At 59.3% G+C, this 23,470-nt stretch overlaps 2 protein-coding genes across 2 annotated transcripts; both read right to left on the bottom strand.

Moving 5' to 3' along the window:
- Positions 1-655: 655 nt before the first annotated feature.
- On the bottom strand, positions 656-22,300 carry ASIC1 (acid sensing ion channel subunit 1). Its single transcript, XM_071729535.1, has 12 exons — positions 21,606-22,300; positions 20,745-21,139; positions 19,594-19,789; positions 7,062-7,212; positions 6,515-6,642; positions 6,201-6,351; positions 5,863-5,919; positions 5,627-5,780; positions 5,450-5,541; positions 4,553-4,632; positions 4,341-4,445; positions 656-1,637 (listed from the first exon to the last, which is right to left on the bottom strand). The coding sequence occupies exons 2-12, from the start codon at positions 21,107-21,109 to the stop codon at positions 1,533-1,535; spliced, it is 1,584 nt and encodes a 527-aa protein (XP_071585636.1). The 5' UTR covers positions 21,110-21,139; positions 21,606-22,300; the 3' UTR covers positions 656-1,532.
- Positions 7,237-8,918, bottom strand: LOC139789072 (acid-sensing ion channel 4-A-like). The gene has a single exon (XM_071729566.1). It carries the CDS (start codon positions 8,541-8,543, stop codon positions 7,806-7,808), a length of 738 nt encoding a protein of 245 aa, XP_071585667.1. The 5' UTR covers positions 8,544-8,918; the 3' UTR covers positions 7,237-7,805.
- Positions 22,301-23,470: the final 1,170 nt, after the last annotated feature.

The following is a 23,470-nucleotide window of genomic DNA, read 5'->3' as shown; positions in this document are numbered from 1 at the left end:
CTGGGGGGGCTGGGGGGGGGCAGGGATGGGGGAGCAGTGGTGGTCCCGGGGCAACGAGCCAGAAGATGCCCTAAAGGTGCCCAGGGGCTCTGGGGGGCTCAGTGGGGTGGGAGCCTTTGGTCCCCTGGACCAGAGCACCCTCTGCTAGCCAGGTGGCCAACCAGATAGCCCAGTAGCCAACCAGCTAGCCAGGTGGCCAACCAGCCAGCCCAGTGGCCAACCAGATAGCCCAGTAGCCAACCAGCCAGCCCAGTGGCCAACCAGCCAGCCCAGTGGCCAACCAGCCAGCTTGGTAGTCAGCCAGCCAGCCCAGTGGCCAATCACCCATCCTGGTGGCCAACCAGCCAGCCAACCAGCCAGTCCGGTAGCCAGCCAGCCATCCCAGTGGCCAACCAGCCAGCTCGGTGGCCCAACCAGCCAGCCCAATGGCCAATCAGCCATCCTGGTGGCCAACCAGCCATCCCAGTGGCCAGCCAGCCAGCTTGATGGCCAACCAGCCATCTCAGTGGCCAACCAGCCATCCCAATGGCCAACCAGCCATCCCACTAGCCAACCAGCCAGCCTGATGGCCAACCAGCCATCCCAGTAGCCAACCAGCCATCCCAATGGCCAACCAGCCATCCCAATGGCCAACCAGCCATCCCACTAGCCAACCAGCCAGCCTGATGGCCAACCAGCCATCCCAGTAGCCAACCAGCCATCCCAGTGGCCAACCAGCCATCCCAGTAGCCAACCAGCCATCCCAATGGCCAACCAGCCATCCCAGTGGCCAACCAGCCATCCCACTAGCCAACCAGCCAGCCTGATGGCCAACCAGCCATCCCAGTAGCCAACCAGCCATCCCAGTAGCCAACCAGCCATCCCAGTGGCCAACCAGCCATCCCGGTGGCTCGGGCACTGCCATCCCCTGGGGCTGAGGAAGACGTTTTGGAGGGGTGGGGGTGCCCCATCCCATCCCATCTTCGTGTGCCTGGGAGCACCCAGGAGGGGGTGGGCTGAGGGCCACCCGGGTGCCAAAGCCACCACCCCGCGGGGGTCCTTGGGGACCCTTCCTGCCGGGCACGGGGGTTTCCAGCGGGCGTCGGAGCAGGGAGGGACGTGGAGACAAGGGAGGGACAGACGGGCGGGGTCTTGGTGGCCAAGTGGCCGCTGCTGCTGTTCCTTCTTCTTTCTTCTTCTTCTTCTTCTTGGCTTTTTGGGTTTTTAGTTAAAAAGGAGGAGCCGGGGCAGGGCCAAGCCCCGACCCCCTGTGCGTGCGGCTCCCCGCGCCGCGGGGAAGGGGGGGGACGGAGCCTCCTCCTCGGGGGCTCTGAAGGAGCGGGGCAGGTGCTGAGCAGCCGCCGCGGGGGCTGCGGGACGGGGTCCGGCGTGACCCGACCCCAAATCCATTGTCCCACAAACTCTTGTCCTTGTCCCACCGCCGTGGCCGGGAGCCGGGTCCCCTCGGGTGGGCTCTGTCGGGCGGCGCCGGCGGGGAGCGGGGCAGCTTCCCGAGGCTTTGGTAGCTCAGGGTGCACATCCAGGTGTCGGGGTTAGCAGGTGAAGTCCTCAAAAGTACCCCGGGCAGGGTGGTGAGGTAGGATGTTGGCTGCGTAGGTCATGCCTGCTGGGTGGCCCCGGATGCTTTCACAGGGGTTCTGTGGGGTGGGGATGGGTAAATGGGTGGGAAAATGGGTGGGAAAATGGGTGGGAAAATGGGTGGATGGAAAAATGGATGGATAAATGGGTGGGAAAATGGGTGGGAAATGGGTGGGAAAATGGGTGGAAAAATGGGTGGATAAATGGGTGGATAAATGGGTGGATAAATGGGTGGAAAAATGGGTGGGAAAATGGGTGGAAAAATGGGTGGAAAAATGGGTGGATAAATGGGTGGAATAAATGGGTGGGAAAATGGGTGGGAAAATGGGTGGGAAAATGGGTGGGAAAAGGGGTGGGAAAATGGGTGGGAAAAGGGGTGGGAAAATGGGTGGGAAAAGGGGTGGGAAAATGGGTGGGAAAAGGGGTGGGAAAAGGGGTGGGAAAATGGGTGGGAATATGGGTGGGAAAAGGGGTGGAAAAGGGGTGGGAAAATGGGTGGGAAAATGGGTGGGAAAATGGGTGGGAAAATGGGTGGGAAAATGGATGGAATAAATGGGTGGAAAAATGGGTGGGAAAATGGGTGGGAAAATGGGTGGGAAAATGGGTGGGAAAATGGGTGGGAAAATGGATGGGTGGGTGGATGGATAAATGGATGGATAAATGGGTGGAAAAATGGGTGGAAAAATGGGTGGAATAAATGGGTGGAAAAATGGGTGGATAAATGGGTGGAATAAATGGGTGGAAAAATGGGTGGGAAAATGGGTGGGAAAATGGATGGAATAAATGGGTGGAATAAATGGGTGGAATAAATGGGTGGAAAATGGGTGGAAAAATGGGTGGGAAAATGGGTGGGAAAATGGGTGGAAAAATGGGTGGGAAAATGGGTGGGAAAATGGGTGGGAAAATGGGTGGGAAAATGGGTGGGAAAATGGATGGGAAAATGGATGGAATAAATGGGTGGAAAAATGGGTGGATAAATGGGTGGGAAAATGGGTGGAAAAATGGATGGAAAAATGGATGGAATAAATGGGTGGAATAAATGGGTGGAATAAATGGGTGGGAAAATGGGTGGGAAAATGGGTGGGAAAATGGGTGGGAAAATGGGTGGAAAAATGGGTGGAATAAATGGGTGGAATAAATGGGTGGAATAAGTGGATGGAATAAATGGGTGGAAAAATGGGTGGAATAAATGGATGGAATAAATGGGTGGAAAAATGGGTGGAAAAATGGATGGAATAAATGGGTGGAATAAATGGGTGGGAAAATGGGTGGGAAAATGGGTGGATGGAAAAATGGATGGATAAATGGGTGGAAAAATGGGTGGAAAAATGGGTGGATAAATGGGTGGATAAATGGGTGGGAAAATGGGCGGGAAAATGGGTGGGAAAATGGGTGGGAAAATGGGTGGATAAATGGGTGGATAAATGGGTGGAATAAATGGATGGAATAAATGGGTGGGAAAATGGGTGGGAAAATGGGTGGGAAAATGGGTGGGAAAATGGGTGGAAAGATGGGTGGAAAAATGGGTGGAAAAATGGGTGGAATAAATGGGTGGAATAAATGGGTGGGAAAATGGGTGGAATAAATGGGTGGAAAAATGGGTGGAATAAATGGGTGGAAAAATGGGTGGAAAAATGGGTGGAAAAATGGGTGGGAAAATGGGTGGAATAAATGGGTGGAAAAATGGGTGGAAAAATGGGTGGAATAAATGGGTGGAAAAATGGGTGGAATAAATGGGTGGAAAAATGGGTGGAATAAATGGGTGGAATAAATGGGTGGAATAAATGGGTGGAATAAATGGATGGAATAAATGGGTGGAAAAATGGATGGAATAAATGGGTGGAATAAATGGGTGGAATAAATGGGTGGAAAAATGGGTGGAAAAATGGGTGGGAAAATGGGTGGGAAAATGGGTGGGAAAATGGGTGGAAAAATGGGTGGAAAAATGGGTGGGAAAATGGGTGGGAAAATGGGTGGGAAAATGGGTGGGTGGGTGGGTGGATGGATGGATGGATAAATGGATGGATAAATGGATGGATAAATGGATGGATAAATGGATGGATAAATGGATGGATGGATGGATGGGACATTGGTGTTTCACCCACAGGGAACGAGTCCTCTCTCCCCACACCATCTCTGCTCTCAGACCCCCTTCCCAAGCACTCCCCGAAGTGGTGACAGTCCCTGTGTCCCCATCCCAACACATCTGGGGCAGCTGCTGAGCCTCAGCCTCATCTTGAGTCCTGTGTCCACGTCCCTCACTATAAGAGGGATATGGAAGGGCTGGAAATGTCCAGAGAAGGGCAAGAAAGCTCAGGAAGGGCCTGGAGCACAAATCCTGTGAGGAGCTGAGGAGCTGGGGGGGGTTGGGCTGGAGAAGAGGAGGTGAGAGGAGACCTCATGGCTCCGTGCAACCACCTCAAGGGAGGATGGAGCCAGGAGGGAAACAGCCTCTGCTCCTTAGCAAAATGTGATGGGAGCAGAGGGAAGGGCTGGGAGCTGAGCCAGGGGAGGTTTAGGCTGGAAACTGGGAAATGTTTTCTCACTGGCATTGGGATGGCCCAGGGCAGGGGTGGAGTCACCATCCCCAGAGGTGTTTAAAGCACATTTGGACCCGTTCCTTAGGGACACGGTTCAGTAGTTGATTATGGGGCTGGTCAAAGGTTGGATTGGATGATCTCGGGGGTCTCTTCCAACCTAAACCATGGTGTGAGATCCTGTGAGGGCCCCGGCAGGTCCCGTGCACCCCAGCACCCACTCACGTGGCGTTTGACGTCGTCCATGCTGAGCGCGACGCCCTTGTCCGTGTTGTTCCTCTTGTGGTTCTTGTGGCACTTTCCCCCCCGGCACAGTCGGTGCTTTATCACCTAAAAGAGCCACGTTTGGGGCTTTTCCCCGTGTCCTACCCGAGGGTTTTGGTGCTCTGGGATAAACCAGGTCCCCCCCGTAGCAGCGGGGTGGCCGGGACACTCACCTCGTAGGCGTAGTCAAAGAGCTCCAGCACTGTGAGGATGCTGGCCCCGATGAAGAGCCCCATCTGCCCCCCTATGTCACCTGCAGGGGACAGAAAAGCCATCAGGGGGGGGTGAGCCCGGTGCCTGGTGGCAGAGGGGGCAGAGAAAGGGCAAAACTCATCCCAGCCGGGGGGTCTCGCTCGGCATCCGCGGCGTCGGAACATCCCAGGGGTTTGGGATGGGGCCACGGGGCATGGGGCCACCACGAGGCCACCTCCTGGGGGCTGCTGTCCCCAGGCCACCTCCTTGGGGGGCTGCAGTCCCCAGACCACCTCCTGGGGGGGCTGCTGTCCCCAGGCCACCTCCTTGGGGGGCTGCAGTCCCCAGGCCACCTCCTTGGGGGGCTACAGTCCCCAGGCCACCTCCTGGGGGGCTGCTGTCCCCAGGCCACCTCCTTGGGGGGGCTGCAGTCCCCAGGCCACCTCCTCAGGGAGCTGCAGTCCCCAGGCCACCTCCTGGGGTGCTGCTGTCCCCAGGCCACCTCCTCAGGGAGTTGCTGTCCCCAGGCCACCTCCTGGGGGGCTGCTGTCCCCAGGCCACCTCCTCAGGGAGCTGCTGTCCCCAGGCCACCTCCTGGGGGGCTGCTGTCCCCAGGCCACCTCCTCAGGGAGCTGCTGTCCCCAGGCCACCTCCTGGGGTGCTGCTGTCCCCAGGCCACCTCCTCAGGGAGTTGCTGTCCCCAGGCCACCTCCTGGGGGGCTGCTGTCCCCAGGCCACCTCCTCAGGGAGCTGCAGTCCCCAGGCCACCTCCTGGGGGGCTGCTGTCCCCAGGCCACCTCCTCAGGGAGCTGCTGTCCCCAGGCCACCTCCTGGGGGCTGCTGTCCCCAGGGCCCCCAGCAGGGCCCCCAGCACTCACCCAGCAAGCCAGCCACCTCGTACGCCTTCTTCTGCTCGATGGTCTCGTAGTTCAGGGCTTCAAAGAAGATGTCCAGCACCAGGATGTTCTCCCTGTGCAGGACACAAGCAGCATCAGGCTGAGATTTGGGGTGGAGGGGGAAGATGCTGCCCCATGGCTGAGGCCTCAGCACGTTACCCAATGTACTGCTCCGACTTGTTGTACTTCTTGGCCAGGTACTTGGCAGAGGCTTTGCTGGGAATCTTCACCATGGAAAGCTCCTTGCCGTAGCGGGTGACGTTGCAGGGCATCTCGCAGACACAGTACTCGTTGTCCTTCTCCACCAGGAAATCTGGGCAGGGAGAAAGGGAGATGGGAGAGGTGGAGAAACCCAACACCCCCCAGCTCGGTCCCGCGGGGCCGGGCAGCCTCACCTAAAGCTGGATCTGCACATTCCTTGTACTGCTCCGGGGTACAGTAAGGAGCATCTCCTGGAGGAGAGAGAAAGCAGTTTTTAGGAAAAAAAATCTTCCCAAAGAGGGTGAGCAGGCACTGGGAGGGGCTGCCCAGGGAAGGGGTGGATTCTCCATCCCTGGAGGTTTTTAAGCAAAACTCAGTGGCACTCAGTGGTCTGCTGACCACGGCGGGGACGGATCAAGGGTTGGACTGGATGATCTCAGAGGTACTTTCTGACCAGGATGATTCTAGAATTCTTTGATTTTCTTGGTGGGATTGGGTTTTTGGACCCTTCCAAGCCCCGTGGGGGTCTCACCTGGCATGTGGACCATGCGGCAGTTGCAGTTCTCGACCAGGTACCTCGTCTCGCAGTCGATGCGGCACGCGGTGATGCTGTAGGTGTCAAAAAACTCCGAGTCTCCCACCCCGGCCTTGCAGTCACCCCAAGGAGGTGGCAGGTAGATGAGCTGGGAAAAGGGGGGCAAGGAGCCAGGAGTGAGGGGAGAAAAGCCCAGCAGCACGGTGCTGGGACAGACACCCTCGCTGCAGCGGGACGGGGAGGTCCCACGGCAGCTCCAACCCTGAGCACGGGGTGGGAGAAAACACCCCAGATCCTCCCCGAGTCCTCACCCTCTGCTCCTGGCAGGACACGAAGGTCTGGAAGCCAGGAGCCACCCCAAAGCCCAGCTGGTCGATCAGGGGGGGCTCATCCTGGCTGTGGATCTGCACCTTGATCCCGGCTTCGAACGAGGTCTCGTCTGCAGCAGAGAGAGGGGGGGTGAGCCTGGGGCTGTGCCCCCTCTGAATGAAGACATGAAATACAGTTATTCCCGTGTCCATCCATCCATCCATCCCTTTGCACACCATGTCCTTGTCCCCTCTGCCCCTGCCCCTCCTGCTCCAGCACCTGGGGAGAGCAGCAGGGAAGGTGTTGGCCTCTATTTATAAACAAGTGATGGCTGCTTCTGGAAACCCATTGGGGGGGTTGCCATGGCAAGGAGTGAAGACAAAGGAAAGAAAAGGACCCAAAGTGATGAGAAATGGAAGGAGGGAGGAGGAGGCAGCCTGAGAGACGTCGAGCTGGGAGGTGGGGAGGTGGGAAAGGGGCTGGGCAGAACCCCAGGAGGTGCCAGTGATGGAGCAGATCTGCTGGCAGAGCCTCTGGGGTGCTGGTTACCTGTTTCCCCCCAGACTGGGAGGTACTCGTCCTGCTGGATGTCCAGCATGATCTCCAGGCCATTGCCAGTGCCTCCCTTCATGGTCATGAGCCGGGGCTTCCCGTCCTGCCCGGAGTTGAAGGTGTAGCACTTCCCATAACGGGTGAAAACCTGGAGGAGAGGACGTGGGGTTGAGCAAGAGGGACCCTCTGATGGCCCCAAACTCCTGCTGGCACCACTGCGTGGACCCAGGAGGGCAACACCAGCCCCAAACCCCCGGCACTGGCCTGGGGGGGATGATCAGACCCAGGCTCCTGTCCTGGGGGTGTCTCTCACTGCTGGACCTGCCTGTCCTTGCCCCACTGGAGGAGGAGAAGTCCCCCAGCAAGGCACAAGGATGGGCTCAAGAGGAGACACTTTGCAGACTGACAGCAATGACAGCACTCAGCCCAGCACCTCCTCCAAGCCCTCCTCATCCCTGCAGAGGATGGGGATGGAGGGGATCCTGACCCCCCCCCCATCATCCCTGTCCCTCCAGCAGCCACCGAGCCACTGCCAGCCCAGGCAAGGGCCACCTGAGGCCACTGAGCTGCAGCCCCACGGTGCCCCACGGGTGGTGGTGACGTCGGGACAGAGATGCCAAGCACCTCCTCTGCAAGCACAGCCCCGGGGCTGCTCTCCGTGTCCCACCAGATGGTCCCTGCTGCCGGTGCCATCCCCGGCTCCAGCGAGACACCCGGGTGCTGGCAGAGGAAGCTGAAATGTCAGCCTGTCCCCAGACAAGGACAGCATCGCCCGACCTGCCCCATCCAAGACGGTGCTGGCCACAGCTGCTCCCTCTGCTTGGCCACCTCGGGGCTACTCACCACCACAAAGTCCTCGGGGCCACACCGCTGGCCCCGGTAGCTGCAGCTCAGCAGCATGTCCTCCAGCTGGTGGCAAGTGCGGTTAAAGAACCCGTATAAATTTAGGGGCTCTTCCTCCTCATCATCATCCTCAGGGCTGGGCTGGGCTGGGGAGAAGCCCAGCTCCATCCCGGGCTCGTAGTCAACCAGGGGAGCCAGGTAGAGGAGGTCCCGGTGGCTGAGCTGGGAGACCCGCAGGCGGTTGATGTTGCAGAAGGTGACGGCGGGGAAGGTGACCTGGGGGGTGTTCACCTCCCTGAGCAGGGTGACGTGGTGGTACTCCAGGTAGTAAGTGACACGGTCGGCCACCTGGTAGAGGAAGATGGAGAGGGAGAGGAGGAGGGCCAGGGCCCAGAGAGCCTGCCGGGCACCCAGGCTGCCTTCCACGAAGATGTGGTTCAGTCCGTGCAGAGTGCAGCTGCTGGCAAAGGCCACCAAGTCCGTGGCTGCCCTGGTGTCCTTCTCCTCCTCTTCATCCTCCTCCTTCTGCCCGTAGAGGAACTTCTCTGCTCCATCCTCTCCCCTCCTGGCAGCCGCAGGATCCCTTGGCCCTTCCTCGCTGGAGAAGGAGATGGTGCAGAATATCTGGAGGGGCATTGCCTGGTCTGGAGGACCCAGCTGCAGCCTGGAGGTTCTGGTTCTGCTGTGGGGGTCCTGGTTCCTGCCCTGCTGCAGCCTGGGGGGCTCCGATGGTGGGGAGGTTCCTCTAGGAGGGGGTGAGAGGGGCCGGGGGAGAGCAGGGGGGGAAGGAGGGGCAAGTTCAGAGAAATGGAGGATGGAGAAGGAGCGAGAGGTGAGCGGGAGGGAGAGGAGCAGAGGGCTGCTCAGAGGGGCCGGAGAGAGGAGGGTATATGAGGAGCAGGGAGGAGGAGAGGAGGAGCGAGGGGCGGTTCTGCAGCCTCCCCAGGTCTCCCGGGACGGCCCGGCTGCTGCTGGCAGGATGGAGCAGAGACGGATCCTGCTCCAGAAGCACCAAAACCTCGGGATCTTCCGGTGCTGCCTGGGGGGTCCTCAGGGGCTGCTCCGGAGTGCTCAGGGGTGGGTGTGCAGGGCACCCAACGTGCTGGGGACCCACGTTGTGTCCTTCATCCTCACCGCGGGGCAGGGCAGCCCTGGCAGCCCCAGTGGCTGCTCCAGCCAGGTCCTCGCTGCCGGGTGCCGGGCTGGTTCCGGAGCTACCATATGCCCCGCTCTCTGCGCTCTTCATCGAGGCTGCTGGAGCCAGAGGTTTTCCAAAAAAACTCCCGTGACTGCTGCGGTGTGGGCAGGAGGATGCTGTGGAGTCCTCGAGCTCCTTTCTGCCCATCCTGATCCGGCAATCCCAACCCTGCGGGCTCAGCTCCAGGGGAGCATCCAGCACGGGCGATGTCCCACGCAGCGTGAGCTCCATCCTTTGCCAAGCCGGGGCTGTTTTGGGCAGGATTTGGTTGATGACTCCTCCTGCAGAGCTCAGCCAGCACACGGTGCTCCGGATCCCCACGGGGGGACACAAGGAGCCACCCCTTCCCCCGGGGGATGGTGCCCAAGCCTCGTGCTGCTGATCCAGGGAGTTTTGGGGGGTCAGGAAGGGTGCCCCGATGAGGGGTGGGTGGGATGGAGTCGGTGGCAAGGAGCAAAGACATCTCCTCCCTGCAGCAGCACAGCCCCTTCTTGTGGTTTGCTTTTTTTCCTGTGCTCAGCACTTGATAAAAGCATCCGAGGAGACCACAGAGCAATCTCCAGCTCCTTCCCAGCACCGCAGCCCAAAGGGGAAGGGAAGCATCTAAATACAGCAGCACTTTGGTGCACAAAAGCTGGAGGGGTGGTTTTGGCTGATGCCAGGGTGTGGGGAGCAAACCCCAGCCCCTGGGTTTGGCTGCTGTGCCTCCCCCCACACCCCTGAGCACACAGACACTGGGACCACCAAAGCAGGTGAGCAAATGCAAGGAGGAAACTTGTCCCAATCTGCTCTGATTCCACTGCAAAACCATCACTGCAAAACTTCCCCAGCAGTGCAACGGGCAGGGAGTGCACTGGGGATCCCTGCACTGGGGATCAGCCAAGAAGGTGACAGATGCTGTGACAGGGGGTTGTCCCTCAAGAGGCCACCCTGGGGCTTCCCAAGCTCCGTATTCCCAGTAGGGTCCTCGTGTAAGAGGGACACTGACAGCTGCCAAAAAGCTGGGGACCTTGTCAGCACCTGGGAGGAAGGATGGGTGACCTTGGGCACGGACACCAGAGCCACGGGATGAAATTTCACGCAGCAGAGAGCAAGGTCACACCCACCCTGTGGGAGCAACTCTGAAGCTCAGCTGGGACTCATCTTGGGAAATGGGGCTGGGGGAGGTGGTTTGGAGGCACTGGGCTGGCTCAGCAAGCTGGGAGTAAGCTGGGAGCAAGCTGGGAGCAAGCTGGGAGTAAGCTGGGAGCAAGCTGGGAGCAAGCACACAAGCAGGAGCTAGAGGATACTCTGAAGCTGGGGTGAGATTTCTGCTGTTGCCCAGCTCTGGGACAGGCTCTGGGTCCTTTGCAATGTCTGTAGGAGGAGGAGAAGGAAAACGGAAGAGAAACCTGAAGGGATTTGTTCAGCCCTGGCAGCAAGTGAGTGGAGCTGCCCTGTGCCCTCTGGGACAATCCCTGATGGGGAGAGCAATGGGTTGATCTGACCCCACAGCGTGGGGAGCTTTAATGGGATTCCTTGGGAGCAATTGCAGCAAGGAAAGAGAGAGAGAGAGAGGGAGGGAGGGAGGGAGGGAGGGAGATGCTGTAATGAAAACACTCCATCATCAGCTGGGGCCATTAACCTGCATCGCTCGGCTTAAACAGCTCCCGGGGAGCGGCGGGGACGGGCTCAGCTCTGCCCTGGCTCTGGTTACCCCCTCCTGTCCCAGAGGTGACACTCGAGCTGGGGTGAAGGTGACCCGGGAGAGCCAGAGCCAGGAGCACGGAGCCACCAGCACTCAGGGGACAGTGTCTCGACTCCACAACTGGGGGGACAAACTCTGGTGCCCGGTGTCCCCGCGCTGCCGGGCAAAGAGGGTGCCGTCCCGGTTTGTGGAAGTTTTTGGAGATGCTGAAGGAGTCCTTGGGCTCGTTCCAGCTCCTCCCTCGCCGGGAGTTATTTTTACCCACTCTCAGGTAAAGCTTCGGCGGGGGAGAGGGACGGGGGGATGCTAAAATTAGGCCGTGACATCAGCCCCCGTGGCGGCGCCTGCTGGGATGATGCCACCACCCCCCGACCCACCCGTGGGGACCGGGGATGCTCCGTGCCCTTTTTCCCCGCTGCGGCAAAAGGGAGAGGAGCCGATGGAAGGAGCCTGGAGGCTCTGGAACAGCTTTTGGCCACCGTCCTGGTCCAGTTCTGCTCCGCTCCTTGCTCTGTAGCTTCTCACGGGTCTGGGAAAGGAGAATCCCTGGAGCCGGGGAGCACGGAGGCGGCGGGGGGGGGGGAGGGGGTGGGAAGGAAAGGAGAGGGAGGGGGATTTGACGGCAGCAGCAGCACATTTCACAGCCTGTCACGCTTTAATGGCAGAGGAGATCAAAGCCGGGCTGGAGTTATTCATAGAGATAAAACCAATCCCCGAGGAGGCGAGGAGCAAACAACATCGCGAGGCTCCTGTTATCCCAGGCCTGCAAGCGGCAGCAGCTCCGGGGAGGCTGTGGCAGAAAAGTGCCCCGGGAATCGGCCCCGCTCCGCTTTGTAACCTGATGCTGCCCGCCAAGGTTCGGCCGAACCGGAACCGAACTGCCTGCACCATCCCTGGGGGTGTCCGGGCACCAGCGGGTGGGAAAGGAGGAGATGGGGTGAAAATGAAGCAGGATTTGGGGATGGATATTTGGGTCCCCAGGCATCCTGCTCCCACGGTGCTGCCGGGGCCACTGTGCTGGGAGGGAATGAAAATCAGGTTTGCCGTGTGCTCTGGCTGCTGAATTGGCTTTCCCAGAGCTGCCAAGATGCTGCTGATGGCACCTGCAGTGCCTCCATCACCACTGGAGCAGAATGAGCTGCTTTGGGATGGCTCCGTGGCTGCAAATCCCCTCCCTGACCCTGGGGAGAGGCAGAGCTTGGGTAGTCGAGCAAAGTGGGATTGCCCGGGCAGGCAGGATCCCTGCTGGCACTAATCCTGCCACCCTTATCAGATGCTGCCACCTTGCCTCCATGTGCTCCCTGGGCCAAGCTGGGCCCAGCTTGTGTTATCCCTCCTTTATCCCCCAGATTAGATGCTTCACAGTGGATTAGCATGTCACATCCTAATGCAGAAAAATTGATGATTAAAAAGGAGTTTTTCCTCTGTATTATTCCCCACCTCCGCCTCTTCTCCACCCTATCCCTGCGGGCCTGGACAGCCCCAGCCCTGTGGGTGATGCTGGAGTCCTGTCCCTGGCTCCCACAGGTGACAGAAAACCAAAGGTCCATTTTTGGGACTGTTCTGGGCTGGCACACTCTGTCCCAGCTCCTTTTGGTGGGGTGGAGGGGCTCCAGGTCACCGTGCCATCCTCCCCCGGGGTTGCTGGCTGCAGACTCCACATCTGCAGAGCAGTTTTAATAAAAAGCACATTATGGTGAGTAATGTGCTAAGTGGACTTCATTATGGACCCGGGGCCTCCCTGGCTCCCAGTGTTCCATGTGATTTCATATCAGACAGAGCCTTATCTCCTCTCCAAACATTTCCATTTAAACTCCATTAATCTTGCAAAGCTCCTCTGGCCAGCGCTGCCGAGCTCTTCCCAGCTGGGTGCTGGAGCTGCTGCCCCAGGCCACTTGCAGCTCCGTTGGCTCAGGCTCCTCGGGGGGGGCTCCTCCAGGACCCCCCACAGCTCTGTGGGCATCAAGTGTGGGCCCTTTGCTGGGCATCTGCTGCCACAGCTCCCACAGCCACTTCTCCTCCTCTTTTTTACTCTTCTTTGATGAAAACTCTTCGCAACACCCAGAGCTTTCCAAGTGCTTTGCTCTCTGGCCACGTCCCCTTGTGCCACGGAGGGGTCGGTGGGATGGTGGAGGATTCCTGTTGGGATGTGGAGGATGGTGCTGAGGTGCCACTGGTTCCCCTGGTGCTCGGTGTCACCCTGTGCAGACACTTTTAATCCCCTCTCCTCTCCGCGTTTTCCTGCCGGTCGTGAATTACCCAGGAGCAGGTTGCAGTTTTTTCTGACAGCATTCACAATTGTTCAGGCAGCTCTTGGCAGCAGATTCAAGCTGATGGTTTTATTGGTGAGGGGGGGGGGGTGGGAGGGAAAAAAAAAATAAATTGTGTATATATATATATATATATAAACAAGAACTTGTCTTCCTATCTGGTTTCCTCGCTGCCTTCACCGGCTCTGCACGCATCGTGGTTTTCAAATCTAATCTGATCCAAGCAGGGTGGTTACACAGCCCCAGTGTGAGGCTGCTCTGGATGGGTCTCCCCGTCACTTCCCTGCTGCTGCCAGGATGAAAAAGGCTGAAAATCCCTGAAAAATCAGAGGGAGAATGGGGAGCACCCTTCCCCAGCTCCAAGCCGTGGCCCAGCTCTGTCCTTCTGGGGAGAGCTTGGATGCGACTGCACCGAGGTCTCCGTGCAGGGGGAAAAAAAAAGTTTAAAAAAAAAAAAAAAGGTTGTAATATCCAAGTGTCAAGGCCTGTATAAATAAATAAGAGCCTGAGATAGTGAGATGCTCCTTGAGTCATGGTTGTTTCGGGAATTGCAGTGCTGCCTGCTGCTTAGGGAGCCCCAGCTCCGGCCAAACTGCAGGCGATAAAACAAAGGCAGACATAAAAAAACAGATAAATTAAAACCGAGGCAAAAGGCCCCGGGACAGTTAATTTCTCAGATCTCCCTGAAGAGATCTCTGCCTCCTGTCTGTCTCCACACGCTTTGGGGGACCCACCCAGCTTCTCCCCACTTGATACCGGGGAAGCAGAGAGGAGGAAAAGGGCACCAGGACATTCCCTGGGCAGAGTCTCTGAAATCTCAGCAGCACCGTGTGCCCCTGCTTGGGTCTTGGGTAAAGACTGAAGGGGGAAATGTCTGGAGAAATCCCATGGGATGGTCCAGGGCTGAGTTTCCAGCCCGTGGGGTTGGCATCTGCAGAGCACATGTGCCCAGGCTCCCTGTCTGCAGCCGTAACATCCTCGTTCTGTTGAGGTCAGACAGCCCTGGAAAGCCTCTTCATCTCTTCCGGCAGCCACAGATGCCATTAAAGCTTATTAATAATAATTAATAATTCATTTGTTAATGATTTTTTATGGGCAAGGGGAGCAGGAATGGCCTGAGGTGCAGCTGAGCTGCTCTGAGCTCCCAGTGACAAAACCTCCAGGTGTGCGTGGAGCATCTGAGTGTGCAAAGTGCTTCGGGTGGGGTGACAGCTCCGGGTGTGCAAAGTGCTTCAGGTGGGGTGACAGCTCCGGGTGTGCAAAGTGCTTCGGGTGGGGTGACAGCTCTGGGTGTGCAAAGAGTTCTGGGTGGGGTGACAGCTCTGGGTGTGCAAAGTGCTTCAGGTGGGGTGACAGCTCTGGGTGTGCAAAGAGTTCTGGGTGGGGTGACAGCTCCGGGTGTGCAAAGTGCTTCGGGTGGGGTGACAGCTCCAGGTGTGAAGAGTTCTGGGTGGGGTGACAGCTCCAAATATGCAGATTTCTGGGTGGGGTTGACAGCTCTGGGTGTGCAGATTTCTGGGTGGGGGTGACAGCTCCAAATATGCAGATTTCTGGGTGGGGTGACAGCTCCAGGTGTGCAGAGAGCTCCTGTGCAGGGTTTGCTGCTGCTTCCCGTGGCTCTGGGCAGGTTTGTGCTCATGGAGACTGGGTGGGCCCGATCCTGACCCTCCAATCCTTCTCTCTCCTGAGCCCCTGGTTTGGGGGGGAGGTTGGGGGGGGTGGGAGGGTGGGAGCAGCGATTTTGTTGAGTGCTCTGAGGGTTTGGAGGCACCAAATGCTTCACCTGCTCCTTGGCAGAGCTCCTGATGAAGCAGCTGTGAGGCCCCGAGCTGAGGGATTTCAGAGGAGGTGGTGCTGGGTTTGGTGGCTCCTTCCCTTCCCACGGTGACACCGGTGTCACCCCCTGGCCTCGCTGTCCCCCTTTGGTGTCAGCCTGGGGTGAGCAAAGCCACGGGCAGCTGAGGGGTCCCCAGGGGCAGCTGAGGGGTCCCCAAGGGCAGCTGAGGGGTCCCCAAGCCTCCTGCCTGCACCCCCCAGGCAGGGAATTGTCCGGAGAGGTTGGGAAGAGGCTGGGAAAGGAGGAGTTTGCTCCCTGCCCCAGGGCTAAACGGCTCACGGGGTCCTTCAGGATGATTTGCTTTGAGGAAAATGCCACAATGCTTGAGAACTCCTGAGCTGAGAGAGTTGGGATGCTCCTGATCCAATGGGTTTTCCCTGGAACCAGCTGTAGCCCCATCCATGGGGCTCCTGCCCTTGGCTGCTTCTCCGTGCCACCAACTCCCAAATATTTTGCACCAGGCAGCCCGGGTTGGCTTCGTTTGCCTGGGAAATGATGGAACCTTTGGAGTCAAAGATGCTGCTGTTGGAGAGCTGGGAATTTGCAGAGGATGCTTCTGGGGAGCCAGGGAGAACCCCTGGGATGCCAGAGGTGAATTGGCCCCGGGAAGCAGCAGCTCCAGGTGAGCACGTCCAGCTTCCAACCCTTCCCAGTTATTTAGGAGCTCCTGTGCTCCTTTAAAAAGTGATTTGCATAAATCACTTGAACGTCTTGCAGAATTTGCAGATGTGCCACCAGGGACTGGCCCCAAACTGGGAGGAAGATGTGATCTAGGACCAGCAGCTGCCCCCCCTTTGCCCACCCGTGGTCCCCAGGTTGTTTTTTCCAGAGCCAGGTGGTCCCGTGGGGTTTGTTTATTCCCTGTCTAAAGCTCCAGGAAATGTCTGGGTATCAGCAATTCCCGTGCCTGGCCTCTCCAGCTGTGTTGGAGATGCTTTTCACTCCAGCTCTATGATTATCCACTAAGATGCACCACGGGGGAGCTCTGCTCACCACACCATCCCTGGGCTTCTGACTGCCACAGCTCCACGAGGAACTGTGGGCTGGACACCTGGGCCCCCCCCGTGGGTGCTGGGTTGGGGGTCCCATGGGGCTGAGGCAGAGCAGGGGGATTGGCAGCACCCCCCGAGCCCCCTTGCACCCCCTCTCTGAGCTCCCCTGGGTGCTGGAGGGTGCCCTGGCACCCACAAACTGGGCAGGTTTGGATGGCAGAGGGGTCTGGTGGGGAAAATGGGGTTCAGCAGGGTTCAGGAGGGCAGTGGGGAGGCTCAAGAGGGGGCAGTGGGGTGCTGGGGGGTGGAGTGAGAGGCTGGTGGAGCCATCTCCCACCCCAACAGCTCCTCCACTGCTCCAGAGATGGGAGGAAGGAGAAGAGGAGCGTGGCCAAGGTTTGCTGGGCTGCTCCAGACCTTTCCTGCTCCCTCCCTTGCTCCTGCTCCAAGGTATTTCCAGGGCAGAGGATGCAGAATCCAATGGGAAAGGCAGGAGCCACGAGCTCCACGTCAAACTCAATTCTCCCCAGTGCCAGCTCAGCCCTGGAACCTCATGGAAATGGTCCAGAGGTCTTAATCCTCTGCAGTTTATGGAGGATGTCCCAGGGTCTCAGCCTCAGGGCTCCTGTGCCAGGCTCAGCATCCCTGCTGTGAGGCAGGATGGGGACAGGGAGCTGGGGACAGGGAGCTGGGGACGTGGCTGTCCTCCAGGGCTGGCTGGGAGGAGGAAAAAGCTGCCCTGACCCTGAGAAAGGGGCTCAGGAGCACTGAGCACCAGCCCCAGGTTGGGTTTGCCATGGGGCAGCCCCAGCTCCCAGCCCAGGGACCTTCCCAGGGCAGGGGGAGGAAACTTTTCCTCTGGGTTTCTCCTTCTTCTCTTGGATGGCAAGAAAATAAAGGGGGTTTAGAGCCCAGAGAGAGGACTCCGGGGTTTTTCCCTTGCTGGGTGAGGATGAGGGGATGAGGAGGGTTCCAGGAGCCCTTTGCTGGCACGGGGAGGGAGAGGAAACAGAAGGTGGGAGCTGTGAATTCCTGAGGGCTCCAAGTGATAAATAATGGAGGAGCAGGAGTGAAACCTGGATCTCTGCTGCTAATGGGGAGCAGGGCCCCGAAATGGAGGTGACAGGGAGGGTGATTCCCCCTTCCCTGCAAAGGGGGAGCAGGCACAGCACCCCTGAAGCCCCCCCCTGTGTGGTCTGGTGGGCACAAGGATGGGCACAACCTCACCTCATGGCCCTCAGGGTTGGAAAGGTCCAGAGGGGGTCAGGATGTGCCCCTCAGCTTTGTGTTTGCACCCCTGAGCTTGAAGGCCAAGCCAGGATTTTGGGGCTGGAGAAGGGAAGTGGCTGCATCCCTCTGCATCCTCCTCCCCGATCCAGGGGTGCTTGATGGACCCCAAACCTCCCCCCATTGGTGCTGAAGAGGCTGAGAAGAGCCAGGGCAGAGCTGGGGTGGGAAAATTGTTTCCCCTGGGTGCTCTTAGAGGGTTCCATCCCCTGGACAGGATGAGTCCAAGCTCGGGCAGCTCCAACTCTGCCCCTGGAGCATTCCCACAGCCCCTGCTGGGAACACCCATCCCAAGAAACAGCTTGGCTGGGACTGGAGGGGGCTGAGCAGTGCCAGGGACCCCCTGACGTGGCCCGATGATGCCACAGGATGAAAGAAGAGGTGGGAAAAGCCCCTGTAATCCCAGGATGGGCTTTCCCACCTCATCCAGCCAGAGGAGCCCATCCTGGCTGCAGGGAGAGCTGGGGCAGCTCCTGTCACCTCCTTGTCACCCGGGTGCTTTGGGTAGGGCAGCCCAGGGTTTGCATTTGTCACGTCCCCCCCTCATCCCCCCCTTGTCCCCCCTGCCCTGAGCCCTCCCTGCTGCTGGGGACAGGAGGTGACAGCCCCGGGGCTGTGGTGCTGGCAGCAGAACTGCTGCTTTTCCCAGCCCCTCCTGCACCAACCAACATCAGCATGCAGCCAGCATCACCCAGGCAGCCACTGCCCCCCCAGATGTCCCCATCAGACCCCCCCCAGATGTCCCCAGCAGCCACAGCACCCAAGTAAAATGGTTGCAAAGGGAGAAACCCGAATCCGCATCCCTGCCCGCTGGCAGACCCCCCCTCACCCCTCCCCAGCCACTGGAGGGGGGGTCTGGGCAGCCCAAAAATCCTCCCCAGCACCCAGCAAAGCCCCTCCCCAAATGCAGCATCTCCTCGGAGTCAGGGAGAGGAGAGGGGCAGCACCCACCAGGCAAGGAGCTTCCCAAAAGGCAGAGGATGGATCCCTGCTCGGTGGGATCCCTGTGGGATGGCACCAGATGAGGATCCCCAGCACCCACCAGTATACTGGTGATACTGGTGATACTGGGGCCCAGTATCACCAGCCCCAGAGCAAGCACCAAACCCAGCTCAGCCCGGGTGGATGCAGCCCGAGCAGGGAGGAGGCAGTAGGGAGGCAGAAGGAATGAATCTGTCAAACCAACCCTGCTGAAAGCCCCAGGACCCCATCCCAGGGAAGGGGCAAAGGGATCCCAAACATTCCAGCCAGATGGGGTGGCTGCTGGGACCCCGGGTCCAGGCAGAATCAGCCCCCAGCCCCCCCCCCCCCCACAGCCCTGAGAGTGCAAGGCTGCAAAAGGGGAACCCAGAGAGCAGCAGAAAGACAGCAGCGAGCAGGCAATTCCTCATCAAATCCATTAAATCATCCCAGGCTGCTCCCAGGGAGGGATCCAGGCAGGAATAACAAACCAGCTGGGAGGCTGCTTTGCTTGAGCTGCTTGGAGGTGGGTGAAGGTGGGGAGGTGGGTGAAGGTGGGGAGCTGGGATGAGGCTCTCCCCGTGGATGTTTCACTGCAGAAAACACAACCCTGTGCTGGGCAAACAGTGGCCACATGCAGGCTGGGAACTGGCCCCACTTGCCAGCCCCACTGGAGAAGCTCCATTCCCACTGGAGAAGCTCCATCCCCACTGGAGAAGCTCCATCCCCACTGGAGAAGCTCCAGCCCCCTCCAGGCTGCAATTTGCCTCCATTTAACAAAATGCCTGACAGCTGACAACAGAGAACTGCTCTGTGCACAGAGCTTGTCACGGGAATTTAATGCTGAAATTCCCCCAAATTGTGCAGCAGCCCCACAGACACCCAGCTGGTGCCTTGGCCTTGTCCCCACCCAACCCACGGTGTGAGTGGGACAAGCCCAGGGCTGGGGATGAGGATGGGGACCCCGATGGGTGCAGGGCAGGGAGCTTGGGAAGAGCCAGCCCTGTGTGAGTCCCAGCTGGATGGGGGATAACGGGGGGATATCCTAGGGGATAAAGGTTTGATTGTGTGCTGGGTCCTGGCACCAGCACGAGATGCAACCTCCGTGGTGGGGCACAACTCTTGTGCCGTGCCCCAGGGACCTCCCCGGGTCACTGCCAGGCAGCTCTCCCTGCTTTTCCTCCTCATCCCTGGGGTGGTTTCCAGCACCAGGTTCCCAGCCTGGCGTGCACGACCCTGTTCTGCAGAGCCCAAGTGATCCCAGGGAGCTTTGTCCATGCTGGAACAACTCCACCCAGCAGCATCTGCTCCCGGGGAGTTTTGGACCTCCAAAACCCAGCAGCATCCCCTTCATGAAGATGCTCTCGGTCCTTTCCAAGCTGGAAGGAGAGAGGAGAGGCTACAGGTGGACAAACACCCTTCTGGGCACCAGGCTGGGGCCACGGGGGCACTCACCACTTTGAAGTCTTCAGGGGTGCACTGCTCCCCACGGAAGAAGCAGGACAGGAGCATCTCCCGGATATCGTGGCCAGCCCGGTCGTAAAATTCCAACATGTTGAAAGGTTTGGGCTTGAAGTTTCGGAAGTTGGCCTTGTCCTGCAGGATTTCCAGCTGCTTCTCATCAGCAGTCTGGGTGTCGGGGATCTCGTATCTTAAGGGAAAGAGGAGGCAGAAGCTCAGGCCTGGCCGTGGTGGTTGCTTCTCCTGGCAAAAGCCATTTGGGCTTCACAGGGATTAATTCTGCCCCGACCCTGGCAGGAGCTCAGCAGAGCCCCAGGCACTTTGCAGGTGGCATTTTCAGGGCATTCAGCAGGACAAAGTGTCCCAGAGGCAGAGGAGGGGCAGTAGCTGGGTACCAAACCCATCCCACTTGCCCCAGGGGTGGTCCCTCAGCTGCTGTCCCCATGTCCCCAGTGCCACGGCTGCAGGTGGTGGCCTCAGGATGTGGGTTGGGTGTTGTGGCTCTCAGCCTCTGCTCTTGCACTGTCCCCTTGCTTCTGGTGGCTGTGGATCCCTCCCCGATGGGGAATGCCAAAGGGGGGGCAGTGGGGAAGCCCCTGGGTGAGGCACAGGGAGCAGAGGATGCTGCTGGCACCAGCTCAGGGAGGTGGCTTGGGGTTGCTGTGGCCATGGGGATGAGCTGGGCTGGGGGGGCTTCCCCAGCAGCCCTGGCACCCACAGCCCAAGGGCCAGGACCCTTCCCCACTTCTGGTGCGTGGGGGATGATGCTCAGCACCTTCACCTCCTGCATCCACCCCACGGGTGGCCCCGGGTGGCCCTGACCTTGCTGCAGGTGCCAGGCTCTGGGGACAGAAGCCGTGGCTGCTGGGTCTGTCCTGGGCAACTCCAGGGTGGGAGCCACGTGCCCAGGAGCTGTGGCAGGACCTGGAGCCTCCTGGATTTTGGCTGCTGATGTTGCTGCCCAGCTCTGGAGCTGAACCTAACTCAGGATCTGCTTCCCCTAAGGCTGAGGAGATGCTGCCCACGGTGTTCATGGAGCAAACCCTTCCTGTCCTCACTGCCCTGGTGGGGTGGCTGGGGGCCGTGGGGTGGTGGTGGCCTTCTCGTGGGGACGTGGGGACCTCAGCAGGGCCCCCAGCACCCACCTGTTATTGAGCAGGGCGAGGAGCTCCCCAGCGTGGTACAAATCGTTCTTGGTGACCCGGCTGAATCGGAACTCGTTGAGGTTGCAGAAGGTGACAGCAGGGAAGGTGAGCCTGGTGGCTGCCACCTCGTCCAGTTTGGTGACGTGGGGGTAGAGGAAGTAGTACTGGATACGGTTGGTGCAGACCAGGACCAGCAGGGCCAGGGAGCCCAGGAAGCAGAGAGCCCAGAACACCCTCTTCAGAGAGAGCCGCTCGTAGGAGAAGATGTGTGAGAGCCCGTGGAGGGTGGAGCTGCTGGCAAAGGCCTGGATGCTCACTGGCTGCCCACTGTCCACCTCCTCCTCGTCCACCTTCAGGTCCATCATGGTCCTCCTCGGCACCCTGGGGTGGCCACTCTGCCGAGAAGGGAGCCCGTGGGTGCCCGGTGCCAGTGGCAGCCTCGTGGGTGCTGCTGCTGCTGCTGCTGCTGCCCGGCCCTGGCACCCCCGTGCAGGGGATGCAGGGGATGCACCCAGCAGCCCTGCTGGGGGGCAAATGCTTTGCTGTGCCCTGCTCTTTCCCCCCAAACCCCAGAGATAAATCTCTATATACAGAGATATAGATTTATATTTATATTTATATTTATATTCATTTGGGTGCTGCCTCTTGCATTCCCTCCCCTCCCACCTCCTCTTTGCCCTTCCCACCCCCCAGCCGTGCCCCCCCAGCACCCCTCAATCCCCATCCTTCCCACTTTCCCCCCCAGCCCTCCTTTCCCCCCCCTCCCTTCCCCCTTTTTCACCCCTCGCCTTCCCTCCCCCCCCTCCCCAAATGGCACCGGCGCATCCAGCAAAGAGATGAAGGAATGGAGAGGATGCAAACCTGGAATCAGGGCCGGGGGCCGGAGCCGGGGCTGTCGCTGCGGGTGTCGGGCGTGGGACGATTTTTTTTTTTTTTTTTTTTTTTTTTTTTCCCCGCACCTCCGGCTGCTGCTGCTGCTGCTGCTGCTGCTGCTGCTGGGCTGGGAAGAACGGGAAGCGGGAGAGGAGCAGGGAATCACGGAGGGATGCGAGAGGCACCGAGCCCGGCGGCGAGAGAACCGGAAAAGAATGGAGGGGAATAAAAATAGCCTCGGTGGTACCTCGGCTGGTGCAAGCGTGGGAGCCGGGATACGGGAGGGGGGAGTCCGGGGAAAAGGGGTCGGGAAGGAGCCGGGGCCGCGCTCAGCTCCGTGCGGGGGGACCGGAGGCGGCGATCGTCGGCGAGGAGGCAGCTGGAGGGTGCGAGGAGGAAAAAGGGGGAGAAGGAAGGCGAGGAGAGGAGGGCTGCTTCCCTGCCAACCACATGGATACCTCCCCCTCGGGCTATCTGCGAGCTGCTGGTGTCTTCAGATGCAGAATCCGCATGAAGTCATTGTCTGGGAGCTGCTCTGGGGCCGGAGGCCGCCCCGGGGCTGCCGCAAGCCGGTGGGCAGCGAGGAGGAGGAGGAGGAGGAGGATGAAGAGGAGGAGGAGATGGAGGAGGAGGAGCAGGGAGCTCCAGCGATTGCAGCGGCTGCTGGTGCTGCTGGTGTCTGCGTGTGGGGAACGTGTGTGTGTTGTGTGTGTGTGCACAGTGTGTGTGTGGTGTGTGTGCACAGTGTGTGTGTTTGACTGTGTGTGTGTGTCTCTGTGTGTGTGTGTTGTGTGTGTGTGTGCACAGTGTGTGTGTGACTGTGTGTGTTGTGTCTGTGTGTGTTGTGTGTGTGCACAGTGTGTGTGTGTGTGCACAGTGTGTCTGTGTGTGTGTGTGCACAGTGTGTGTGTTTGTGTGTGTGTTGTGTGTGTGTCTGTGTGTGTGTGTGTGCACAGTGTGTGTCTGTGTGTCTGTGTGTGTGCAGTGTGTGTGTGCACAGTGTGTGTGTGTGTGACTGTGTGTGTGTGCACAGTGTGTGTGTGCACAGTGTGTGTGTGTGTTGTGTGTGTGCACAGTGTGTGTGTGTGTGACTGTGTGTGTGTGTGCACAGTGTGTGTGTGCACAGTGTGTGTGTGCACAGTGTGTGTGTGTGTCTGTGTGTGCAGTGTGTGTGTGTGCACAGTGTGTGTGTGTGTCTGTGTGTGCAGTGTGTGTGTGTGCACAGTGTGTGTGTGCACAGTGTATGTGTGCACAGTGTGTGTGTGTGCAGTGTGTGTGTGTGTGTCTGTGTGTGTGTGTGTGCAGTGTGTGTGTGTGCAGTGTCTGTGTGTGTCTGTGTGTGTGTGTGTGTGCAGTGTGTGTGTGTGCAGTGTGTTTGTGTTTGTGCCTGTGCCACTCCCATCCCCCAGCCCCTGCCAGGGATGCTCCAGCTCCTGGATCCCCTGGACCCCCCCCCCAAACCCCCTCCTTACAGCCCTGACCCTGCTCTCCCTCCCAGGCTTCACCCCGGGGGGGTTGTTCAGACACCCTCAGGTTGGTGGGTTTTGGGGTTTTTTTTGGGACAACCCAAGGCAAGAGCCTTCCAGCCCTTTCTGGCCTCCTGCTTGGGGTGACAGTGGGACACAGCAGAGCCTCCAGCACCCATCCCTGGACACCCCTGCTCCTGGCTGCCTCCCAGCTTGTTTTTCCCCAGCACGGGGACAAGACCCTGCTGGGGGTGTTGTGCTCCTGGCCCTGTGCTGCTCCTTCCCCAGCTCTTTGCCTCCTGCCACTTCCAGAGTCTTCAGGACACTGCTCCTGTCCCCAGGGTGCAGAGCAGGAGGGTGACACGGTGCTGCCCCCCCCAGCCCTGC

The sequence above is a fragment of the Heliangelus exortis genome, chromosome 31 (assembly GCF_036169615.1).
Source record: "Heliangelus exortis chromosome 31, bHelExo1.hap1, whole genome shotgun sequence".
In the NCBI taxonomy this organism is placed as follows: domain Eukaryota; kingdom Metazoa; phylum Chordata; class Aves; order Apodiformes; family Trochilidae; genus Heliangelus; species Heliangelus exortis.
The sequence above is the reverse complement of the archived record's forward strand: the minus strand, read 5'-3'. Positions and strand labels throughout refer to the sequence as shown.